The sequence below is a fragment of the Mytilus californianus genome, unplaced genomic scaffold (assembly GCF_021869535.1).
Source record: "Mytilus californianus isolate M0D057914Y unplaced genomic scaffold, xbMytCali1.0.p SCAF_3, whole genome shotgun sequence".
NCBI classification, from domain to species: Eukaryota; Metazoa; Mollusca; class Bivalvia; order Mytilida; family Mytilidae; genus Mytilus; species Mytilus californianus.
Genome location: NW_026262679.1, coordinates 129,898,775 through 129,911,508, shown reverse-complemented (window position 1 = coordinate 129,911,508; position 12,734 = coordinate 129,898,775). Strand labels below are relative to the sequence as shown.

The 12,734-nt window shown below is 31.7% G+C and overlaps 1 protein-coding gene across 1 annotated transcript; it reads left to right on the top strand.

The window, feature by feature from the left end:
* Nucleotides 1–7,107: 7,107 nt before the first annotated feature.
* Nucleotides 7,108–12,449, top strand: LOC127736218 (uncharacterized). The gene is made up of 4 exons (XM_052246801.1): nucleotides 7,108–7,135; nucleotides 8,702–8,902; nucleotides 10,475–10,600; nucleotides 12,286–12,449. Exons 2-4 carry the CDS (start codon nucleotides 8,710–8,712, stop codon nucleotides 12,291–12,293), a joined length of 327 nt encoding a protein of 108 aa, XP_052102761.1. The 5' UTR covers nucleotides 7,108–7,135; nucleotides 8,702–8,709; the 3' UTR covers nucleotides 12,294–12,449.
* Nucleotides 12,450–12,734: the final 285 nt, after the last annotated feature.

Here is a 12,734-nt window from a genome sequence, read left to right as displayed (position 1 = left end):
AATGGCATTAAGACAAAGCACATAAGCAAAAATGAAAGACAAGAATACAAAAAAAAAAAAAAATTACCACAGCACAACAGCATCTTGGCGGGATGCATATGTACCGATCCACGCCAAAAGGATAATACCAAAAATAGTCTAAACAGTACAGGTTAATAATTTACAAAGACATATCAAAAAACACTATAACACGTAATTGAGATCATACACAACGTCAGTACGTAGAATCTATACTTCAAGACCATCAAGTATTATTTGTGAAGTAGATACGGAATATTTATCAACAAGGTCTTGGTATCTTCCGATGATTATTTTCTATTATGTAGACCCAATCTAAACCCTTATTTGTGAATAGTTTAAAGATAATGCTTAAAAAGGGATAAAAAAAAAGATAAACACAAATTAAAGTCGACAAAAACTAATTTTACATATTGAATTTTGTAAACATAAGTTACAAATGTATCCTTGAGCTATACATACTTTTGACTAGAAAAGAACAAATGACATCAACATGAAAATCATGTCATTTCAATGACGTTGGTTAGTTTTCGTCACAAACTAAAATAGTCACTATAATTGACGTTATGAATACATATTTCTGCTATTAAAAAATAAAAATATCCAAGACTATGATAAGGAAGAGACACCAAAAATAAAATTACTCCCCAAACAAGAAAAGAAAAAAACAAAACAAAAAATTGAAGCAACACGCTTTTAATTGACTGAATAGATGAACATATGTGTTTAAATAATAATCAGTTACTGCTCATTTTTTCGTACCCGTTGTGTAGCTTAAGAGATAGTACTGACATGCCAGCTCGGAGTTCAGTATTTTTGTGATTTTACTTTTTAAGACATGTCCTGTTGAAGTAAATGGTGCAATATTATATTTAAGATGTTTGTGTTTAATCCCCTTGTCTTCGACAAACATTGAACTCTGTAAGTATTATTAAAATAATTTCATTCAAATACTTCAGTTATAGTTGTATTTTCTTCCTTCCGTGAAATATTTGTTAAGTACGTCTATGTAAAATTGAGAATACAAACGGGGAATGTGTCAAAGAGACAACAACCCGACCAAAGAGCAGAACACTGAAAAGGCCACTAATGGATCTTTAACACAGCTATATAATCCCGCACCCGAAGGCGATTTTCAGTGAAAATGGACGTCACAATAAACTCCAAAACATATAAATGAGCCAAAATTTAAAAAAAAAAACAGACAAGACTAACAAAGGCCATAGGTTCCTGACTTGGCACAGGCGCAACAATGCGGCGGGGTTAACCATGTTTTGTGATATCTCAACCCTCCCCCTGTACCTCCATCTAATGTGGAATAAACCAACACACAGCAATATGCACAGAAAAACTCAATTTAAAAGCAGTCCAAGTCCGATGTTAGAATAGGTAATAAAAGGAATCAAGCAAAATGACAATGATCAACATAAATAAACAAAAGACTACTAGCAGTTACTGACATGCCAGCTCCAAATCTCAATTAAACCGACTGAAAGATTAGGTCCATATCATATGAAAATCAAGAAAAATCTCTCCCGTTAGTGGTTAAGTATCATACCATCATAAAATATACGAGAAGAACATAACCCTTATGTTTGTAACTACTAGAATATTTATCCAAAACACAGATTTAAATAATTTTTCAAATATTTATGTTTACATGTTACGATACGAAAATAGCAATGTGTTAATTTTGAATGAAATCAATGTAAATTCTATATGACTGTCATACAAGTGAGAGGTTTAGCTGACTATAAAACCAGGTTTACTCCACCATTGTCTACATAAGGAAATGTCTGTACCAAGTCAGGAATATGACAATTGTTTTCCATTCATTTGATTCGTTTTAGCTTTTGATTTTGGCACTTGATAAGGTACTTTCCCTTGTAGTTCGGTATTTTTGTTATATTACCTTTTGCACCATTTCCAGTACAGCATGAAGTAAATAGTCAACAAAGTGGACACATAGCTATAATTCAAAAACTCTCTTAATAATTATGGTATATAGAAATAAACTAATCATTGATACCAGGATTAAAATGTTGTAGGGCAGACGTACATTTTGTCTAACAAAGAAAGAGTCTGCAGTCACCAGTTTAAGTTGTTTACTATTGAGTATTAATTGCGTTTCTGTTTTTAGCGAAAGTTTATTGGTCCATAGTCGAATAACGAAAAAGTGTTTAAAACAATATATAGCTGTATAGTTTTGTTTTAAAATTTTACTCTATACATCTATACAGTTATACACTTTTTTCAACTACACATGTACCATGAATGTCTAGTTTATAAAACATTTGTTTGCCTATGCTACGATACATTTTTATCAAAACCCTTCTTTGTAACTTTTTAATTATTCATTGTCAATTCTTTTAAACATAAAAATCTATTTTATTTCATAGCACACATTTTCTGTCTGTACATTTTCTAAAACGTTTGTCTAAGTAATTTACAATTGACATTTCAAGCTAATTATTAGCATATATTAGACAGCAATTTGTTAAATTTAAATCTCAGTTGATTTTTTTATTATTATTATTGTAAAGTGCGTATATGAGTTGATAGCATTAATTATATATTTACATATGAATAAAATGACAATAATTTGCAATCTTAGTTGAAATTCTTTTTTTTTGTTTAATTGTTAGAATTTTTGTTGCATGTTACACTATTTAATTGTTGATCAAATTCATGACATTTTTGTTGAATTTTCATTTACTAATGCATTAAACCTCTTCTCATTTATTATTTGTGTTATTATTCTACTTTTAAAAGTTTATTTTGAGGACTCGGTACTTATTGTGAAGTTGTTACATTGTCAAATTATCTGTAACATTAACGTCTTGTTTCTGATGTTACTTTTTAACATTTGTTTTTATTAACGAAGAGGATATAAATATTCAGACCGAAATGTTTATTACTACTCCAAATGTACACAGTCTAATGGCTAATTTATTGTTATTATATTAGATTTATTAGACATTTTACACTTCGTACGTCCTAGTTACGCCCATGATATATCAACCAATCGATGAGTAGTTCTTTATAACGTAATATACAGAAAATCTTTACATAAACCCTGACGTCCTTACATTACTTTGCTGATTTTTATTCGAGTATCTTTTCTTATTGAATTTGTATGATACGGTACATGTCAGATTGAAGCCAAACACATAAGTGAATTTCAAATAATTATGTCTCTATCATCTGTGAATATAGCATTATATTATATTTGAAGAGGATGTATAAAAGTCTATCCCGTAATTCGCTGAACGAAATATTTAAATAATAATATTGTATTATTTTCTAAATGCCTGGTGCATTAAAATTGCTACCGCCGTAAATGTTATTATGTCCAATTTTTTCCAAGTAATATTTGTTTTATCTGATTTATTCCAATTAGTCATAACTCTCTCTCTCGTTCTTTACCTCTCTCTCTCTCTCTCTCTCTCTCTCTCTCTCTCTCTCTCGTTTTATAACACAAATAGGATACAAAAAATAACAAATGCCACTCAAGGTAGAAGTTATAAGAACATACACAAACTCATCTAAAAAACATACTCTTTAAAATACAATACTCTAAACACATTACAGAAATCAACTCGAAACCGTATAAATAATGTGCGGACTTCTAAAAAGATTTCAACAATCTGATCAATATTTGTTATTTAACCTTATTGTCAACTTAATTTTACAATTAAACGAGTATAGTTCTTTGAATTTGTAATGAACTTTCTAATATTTCACGAAAATATACATTTATAGCGTAGAATTCTTAAAATAACGTTTCATGTATGTATGACCAGGTTATTGGTCACCTCTGTCATATTAATTAGTTTCGGGTTAAAGTAGCGGTATCTTAAATAAAGTCCAAGTCGCTGGAAAGATTACATATTTATTTCGCATCCATATATTTCAATCATTAAAACATAACTGAATAAAAACATAAAAACAAATATAAAATACAAATTATAAGACTGATTGACATGCGGGAAAAGAACCAATCAAAATATCTTGTTATCAAATAATACAAATTCGCGTTTTGCCGAAAGCGTGGATTACGGATTAAAAACATGTTTCGTATAAGGTTGTCAAGAATGACTTTCGGCAGTTATCACTTAGTGTCAATTCATCTATATTCTTTGTTACACAATCTGTTATCATACAGACGGATATAAATCATTGATAATTAATTTAAATGAAAGGATTATGGTTAAGTATAAAATACAAGTAACTTTTGAATAGTGTAACATACATTACACCCCAGTTCTTTTGTTATACTTCACAGTTTTAATGTATAATTTACATAAAAGTTCTTTTTATGTATGTTTATTAATATATTTTTTTCGCTATTGGAATTTCCTGAAACAACTTGTAGTGAACACTCGTCTATTCGTAATCTCTTATGTTCATGCTATTAAAAAAACCAATTCATATTGTTATGAATAAAAGGGGGTGCCAACGCAGGATAAAAAAACCAATTCATATTGTTATGAATAAAAGGGGGTGCCAACGCAGGATAAAAAAAAGGGGGGGGGGGGTTCCAGCCATATGTCCCCATTCAAAAGAAATGATCGTAAAAAAGGGGGATTCCAACGCTCGGAAACCTCCCCCGCCCCCTTTGGAGTGCCCCCAAAACGGGGGGTTCCTACATATGCAATCTGTATTTTTGTATGTTTGTAGTTTCTATTTCTGAAACAAGTGTAAATTGACTAGATCTATTGTTACGAATAACAATGGATTTTGACCACAGGGTGTGACGAGCGGGGTTTCTGGAAACCCATACTTCTACATCCCGAAAACACAGTCCATTGTTATTCATAACAATATGAATTGGTTTTTTTAATAGCATGAACATAAGAGATTACGAATAGACGAGTGTTCACTACAAGTTGTTTCAGGAAATTCCAATAGCGAAAAAAATCTTTAGCATCTATTTTGAATAAAAAAAAATCATTTAAATACTCCTTAGCTTGAAGCTACAATTTTAATCCCATATGGCAATGTCTTAAAAAACATACATAAAAAGAACTTTAATGTAAATTATACATTAAAACATATAGGGTACATTTGGACTAAAACTTAATCATAAGAATAAATTTATTAATGTTTGGATTGTTGAAGATAATGATGGCACCAAGGGGCGGATCCAGCCATTTTTAAAAAGGGGTGCCAACGCAGGATAAAAAAAAGGGGGGGGGGGGGGGGGGGGGGGGGTTCCAGCCATATGTCCCCATTCAAAAGAAATGATCGTAAAAAAAGGGGGATTCAAACGCTCGGAAACCTCCCCCGCCCCCTTTGGAGTGCCCCCAAAACGGGGGGTTCCTACATATGCAATCTGTATTTTTGTATGTTAAGCGTGTCCGGTCGTCCAGTTTCTAATCCAGACACACCTATTCCTCAGTATGTTCGAAATGAATGTTTGTTTGTTTAATGTTGAGAAGAGGTTGGGGGGGGGGGGGCTTTTTTTTTATAAAACCGTAATTTACATGTAAAATAAATTGATGATTACCTTTATGGGTTATAAATATTGCGTTATCTTTAGACTCTTCTGCCAAATCCAACGCCCGACTCAAAATGTCGTCTGTCTCATACCCGTCCATATTGACAACTGCATACAGGAGCATGATGTATTTTTATTTGTATTTAGAATGCACGATATGGCCTACCTTGACCTGCTGATCCATATTAGCACATGGATTTAACGGGAATATGCAAAACGGCAACTTTGACATTTGTAAAATCTACTCACTTGTCAAAGTTCGAATGAAGACCGTCAAAGTAAGGTTACTAGTGGGGTTTCATTGAAACACAAAATTCTTATTAATCATGGTTTGATATTGTCAAAAAATGCTATTCCTTCTTTTTCATTTAATATTTAATGTAAACAAATATAGGGTTTAACATCGGGTGTAAGTTAGTCTTACACTTCGGGATAAGGTGTGTCTGGATAAGAAACACCTCCGTCCTCCGGCCGTCGGGGTTTCTTATCCAGACACACCTATCCCTCAGTGTATAACTATTACATGAACTATTGAATTATTAAAAACCAATGACGACTCGGAATGATAATAAAAAACATGAATTATAAAAATACACAAAATCCTAAATGTGAACTTTGAACGAACAATTTTCGGGTCATATATGTTCTACTTCACATTTTCTCTTGTGATCGATATTTAATTGTAATACAATGATTTCTTGCCAATATTTTGATATGCCCCGGTAGTTTTTCTTTGGTCCTTAGTTTTTCTTTCCATTCTGAAAATTCTAATTTTTTATATTATTTTAGAATCTTCTTACTTTCTTAATTTTACTATTCGTTGTAGATGTGATCATGACATTTTTCTAGCATAAGTATTCTGAGATTGACTATAATGATAAAATGTAATCTATTTCGTTTTGTGTCACGTTCTCGGAGATGTACTTATATGTTTGACCGAATAAAGAATAATATGCAGTAATTTAACCTTATTAAGTGGCACTTTATTATTTTTATAAAACTCAACAAACCTCTTATGTAATACACACGAAGTTTATTGTTTTAAGGTTTCATGTTTGAGGTACCTAAGTATTAATTTATTACTAGAGCAATTTATTTCGAGATGATCTTGTTATCGCAAGTTATCAATTATCATAGACAGAATAGTGGCTTCTTAATTCCCACTATTAATTGTGGTATTATTGGGATCCAATGCATAGATATTTTTTCTTCAGAAAAATCGCACACAGGTAAACAATTAATACTGTCCTAAATTCAAGATATGATTTTATTATTGATGTTAACCGCAACAAATGGTTTGTTACCCTAGTGACATTTATGTTATTATATGGAATGACAAAATACATGAATGGCATTAAGTTATCAACTACATAAACTAAAACAAGGTATTGTGTGAAATACGTCATAGAATACATTATAAATAGCTATGACAAAAATGTGTATTGTGTGAAAATACGTCATAGAATACATTATAAATAGCTATGACAAAAATGTGTGTTGTTTGACATATTTTCTCATTTTTACTATTTCCTTGTGAAAATTACTATATATACTAAGCTAATTTCCCCAGATCTAAGCAAAACTTGCAAACAAGTCTCAACACCAGTCAAATTCAAGGTAACTGTTTATCCATGAGTAGAAACCAGTAGTCAATACATTTTTTGTTTTTTTAATTTCTATAACATTTTGCATCGCTAAACTATAGTATGTCAAGTTCTTATAAAGGAAAAAGTAAAATAACAAAAATACTGAACTCCGAGGAAAATTCAAAACGGAAAGTCCGTAATCAAATGGCAAAATGAAAAGCTCAAACACATCAAACGAATGGATAACAACTGTCATATTCCTGACTTATGTAGAAAATGGTGGATTTAATCTGGTTTTATAGCTAGCTAAACCTCTCACTTGTATGGCAGTCGCATAAAATTTTATTATATTGCAGACATAATAGGTAAAATGTCAAATATATGGGTACATCAGTCAACATTGTGTTATAATCTTAATCACTATAAAAACAAACAAATATATAACAGAGAAACACAAAAGGGCATATAGACAAAGCACATTAGCAAAAATGAAAGACAAAGAATACAAAAATTTACTATAGTACAATAACACAATGATAGGATGTATAAGTACAGAGCCACGTCAAATGGATATCACCAAAAATAGACTAAACAGTAAAAGTAATATTCATAAAGACAAATAAAAGAATACTGTTACACGTTATTAAGATGATAAACAACATCAGTACCTGGAATCTATACTTCAAGACCATCATGTACTATTTGTGAAGTCGATACGGAATATTTATCAACAAGGTCTTGGTATCTTCCGATGAACTTTTTTAGAAAAAGGACGAGACGTTCTTTGACATACCCTTGGTTTAGCAACTTTCTACTCAAACACTGGTGACGTTTTACAAAGTCTGAGTAGCAGCTGCGAGCTCTTAAATACCGAATAAGTTGGGAAATATATATCCCATATGCAGGTGAAGTTGGTATATTGCTACTAAGGTGGGGGAAATTGCTAATTTCAAAATTAAAATCGTCTCGTTTGTCATAGATTCTGGTACTGAGATGACCACGTATGTCAAATTCGAGGTATAAATCTAAAAATGAGGCGGAGGAAGCTGTGTCTGTTGTTTCTTTAATTTCTAGTTCTGGGGGATATATTAAAGGAACCCAATTAGAAAAGTTTGGATTGTTAATGGAAAGAACATCATCAATATATCTGAATGTGAAATTAAATGGTCTGGCTACTTTGATCTTCTTATTTTTGACAAGTGTCTGAAGGAACTCCGACTCATATGAAAATAAGAAGAGGTCGGCAAGGAGAGGCCATATGGAATGTCGACAATTTGTTGAAAAAGTCTACCTTCAAATTCAACAAATATGTTGTCTATAAGAAACACCAGCATACTGATCACTTGTTCCTCTGTGTAGCATGATTTACCTTTTTGTTCGCTATTAACAAAATATGCCGTATGGTATCCCAAAGTAATAAATTTATAGCGTATGCTACCATTTGTATGATGAAAAGCATTATGGATTATTTCTTTTAGACGATTTTTTAATTTCACATGGGGAAAGACCATTTTTTATTATGTCATTTACGAAAAGTCGCTAATTAAGCTGTTAATTATCATAAAAAATTTATAAACAAATACGATTTCTTTTATAGGCAAAATCATGAATACCCAAGCATTGGTTGTTGTCATTGTTGTTATGGTAACAGTGGCATGTGGATTAGATTACCATAGCTACAATAACTACAACAACTATCCATCAACATACGGTAACTCATGGGACTTACTTAGGTCAGCAGGCGGACGTCTTAGAGGTGGATGGAACTCAGGACATGGACTAAGTCACAGGAGATACAGTAAGTGACCTTCTGTCTTAAGGACTTTGAACATATTGTAAGTTATATATATATCACGCCTTTTATGAATTAACGTATTTAATTCACGAAAAGTGTAGCTTTGAGTGGATTAAAAATGTTAATGAGTAAGGCGTGGCTATATGTTATATGATTTGTAACATTGATTAATTGATTGATTGGTGTTTAACACCACTTTCAACACTATTGTGCTATTTCGTGGCGATCAGTTTTTATTGGTGGAGGAAGCCGGAGTGCCCTGAAAAAACCACCGACCTTCGGTAGGAAAACTGACAATCCTAGTCAATTAAGATTGGAGTCGAGTGCACCTGCCCCGAGCGGAATTCGAACTCACAACCTCAGTGTTTACTGGCTAGTGGTACAGTAGTTGGACTACTTAGACCACTCGGCCACCGAGGCCCCTTTGTAACATTGATGAACTATGATACATGTCAAAGGTTAAATGCTGACCAATAAAACTTTACTGTACTTTTTAACATATATATATATATATATGTCAATCAAATAGTGGCGTGATACTATCTGATTTCCAGAAAATTAACACATGCAGCAGATGTCTGTTGGATTTGTATTTCAGATACAGGTACATGTATAAGAATTGTTGCCGTGGGATTTTGACTCGATCTGATCTATATGTTATTGGATAGTTTTTTCCTCCCCGAAAATTCTTGAGGGAGAAAAGAGGGGGTCTAGATGCAAAATTTTTTTTATATGATGTTTATCTGCCTTCAAACGGGGCCGAAAAGGACCTGTAGTTTCAAAGGAGTTTTAACGTTGTGATAAAAAGGAAAAGTTTTCTAATACCAATTATGAAGGTAATTAATACTATCCTTCCATTCCCAATAACTGGAAAAAGATCGGTTCATTGATTGCATTGGTTGTTGATTGCGTGTTAGGTCTAGGGACAAATATTTGATGGAGATAGACCTTTATAAAATAGAGAAAATTAATAAACATCTAGTGACATATATTTTTCAGAATATTATTAATTTTGACTCGATATAAGCAGGTATCCAACTAAAGAAACAGTATGAAAATGTATAGTCATTTCTATTACATTTTGTTTTATTCTTTCATTATTTACTTCTCGAAAGAGGCGGAGCCAGACTATGCATTAACAACTTCTGAGATGGAAGTTAGAGCACTGGTTTAAGCTCCTCTCGTTCTTTGCTATTCCAAAGAGAAGCGGTAAATGCCAAGATTGGAGAGTACAATAACTAAAAAATCATTCAGTTAACGCACCACTCTAAAAATAACAGAAGTTAACTAACTTGAAGATCAAAGGAAAAAATACCATTCATGTTACAATATCCCGTATCAACAATATTCACAAAATGTTGAAAAAATAAATAAAATAGGATCAAAATTATTTAGAATTTTTATTAAATATTAAAATTCCAAATACACAATATTTATTTTGGTTACTTTTATTTCAATTTTTTTTGTATCCTGATATTTACATAGTATTCTCAGCATACCCTTTTTATGTCATAACATTTGAGATAAGTTAAAGGTTTAGAGTTCTTGGTCATAATAAAACATTTGTTCTTCCAGGACGTGCAGCATTAGGGTACAACATGCATAATTCTTACCATAGTAACAATTGGGGCAGAACAAATCAAAGATTGGGAAGATTTGATGGATGGAGACGTCATAACTCTGGCTATAGCACATGGAATGGTAAGTAATAGTATTACCTTTACTGATATATTAAAAATCATGCAGCACAAAATGTAAGGGTTTCACTTATCAGCAGACAAGTAATTAACAATTAACTAGTCGCTCAAGTTAGGCTTTACACTGTTTAGTACATAAAATACATGAATAACATATAAAATAAAATTGAATAGCATAGAATAAACTGAATTATTAATTCATTCCTTGATAATATGCATGAAGATATTTTCATTTAAAGATAACGTTTGTTTTGTTATCAAATGAAGACGATACTGTATGTTTATTTTGTAACAACTCCTTTACAACGATAAATTGGGTACAGTATGTTGACAACTTGTTGTCAATTGTTTTTTTTTTTTTTTTTTTTTTTTTTTTTTTTTTTGCATCGATGTGCTGCACTCCTCAGGGGCGGATTTAGGCGGGGCGTGGCGGGCTTGCGTCCCCCCCTAAAATTTGCAAAGCATGGGTTGTCCTCAGCTTAATAAAGAATATTTCGATAATTTTACCTCAAACAAATTTTCGCCTGGCTCCGCTCGCCGAAAATTTAAGTTTGCGCCTCCACTAACCTAAAATCCTGGATCCGCCCCTGCTCCTATTGGATAAAACCATGGAAGTGCAAAGGTTACAGAGAAGTTAAAAACATGCGTACAAAATATTATACATACTCCATATTGCATCGTGCATCGGGTTCATAGCTAGTTTAATTGTTTACATTTAACATAATAATGCAGTTAATTCGGTTTGGTAAAATCTATTAAAATCCATTCAATGTTTCATTTTTTATATGACACGAGAGACACTAGGCACACCATGTAAATTAGCAGGTTGATTAGTTCGAATGTCATATACGCAAATATTATGTAATATAATATCCAAAGAACGAGTGACAAGTATTTTCTGTACCCTTGGGCTCTAAACGTCTGTTTCCTGAGTTGAGATAAAAAAAAAAAACGTATAAACATATATATAATACCTCAAATTAAAAAGAAATCCCTATACAGTGTTTTTTTTTTCAGTCTAGTAACATAAAGAAAACGTAAAAGTGACACTTTGAATAAAAATTATAAAGAAAACGTCAAAGTGACACTATAATAAAAACCATCGTCGGGAAGATAAGATTTTCTGTTTTTAGCTGCAATGTAAAAACGCCATATTTTGACGGTTGTAGAAAAGATGATAACCAATTTTCACATAAATATGTTATCATAGATAATATGCATTTAATATATAGTTGCCGGCGGTCGACGTTGATCGAGGATTAAAAAGTTAAATATGATTTATAAGTGCAAAGCTTGGTTTAATCTGTGACTTTCCTCTTGTTGATGAATTAAATATGGAAAATATTAAAGCTGCATTCTACATACATGACATATATCTTTCAAAAAATTCTATTCATTTGAGTTAGACTGCTTTAATCGCTCACAATATTTTCATCTAAATTCTATGTTCAATGAATAAATACTGCTTACAAACGTATGGTAGAGAGATTTACAGACTAGAATGAATATCTGTTGTTGTTAAAGCCGATTTATTATACACTGTCCATACAAACTACACTGAATTCCATTATGAAAAAAAAATAATTGTTAAACTGTATTTTATTTGTACATCATTCAAAACTATAAGTTTAATTGATTAAAACATGCGTGCTGTTCTCTTATGTGTAGATATTATATGGTTTTTTCCAGGCTACTAAAGAGAAAGACAGACAGACATTATTTAAAATATCCAGAAGAGTGCAATATTAACGCTGGTTGACCATATATTTATTGTTTGAACAACAGTTTTATTACTTTAATTTGTATTAATTGTGTTACACTATGTTAGATAAAATAAAAATATAGAAAACAAATATTTATAATTTGCTAAATAGCATAGATAAGCTGGATATATTGTACTGACAATTGTCTATTGTGGAGGTCTTGTTTTGTCCTTTTTAAGTTTTTAGTCTTTTGGTTGCAGTCGTTGACTTTAACCGTACATTTAATTTTATTATTAGATAGATATAAGAAGATGTGGTATGAGTGCCAATGAGACAACTCTCCATCCAAGTCAAAATTTATAAAAGTAAACCATTATAGGTCAAAGTACGGTCTTCAACACGGAACCTTGGCTCATACCGAACAGCAAGCTATAA

Bases quoted from the DNA above. Each gene is read 5' to 3' on its own strand.
- LOC127736218 (XM_052246801.1), top strand. From the start codon at position 8,710: ATGAATACCCAAGCATTGGTTGTTGTCATTGTTGTTATGGTAACAGTG. The intron at 8,903-10,474 runs GTAAGTGACCTT...TTGTTCTTCCAG, and splicing joins ACTAAGTCACAGGAGATACA to GACGTGCAGCATTAGGGTAC.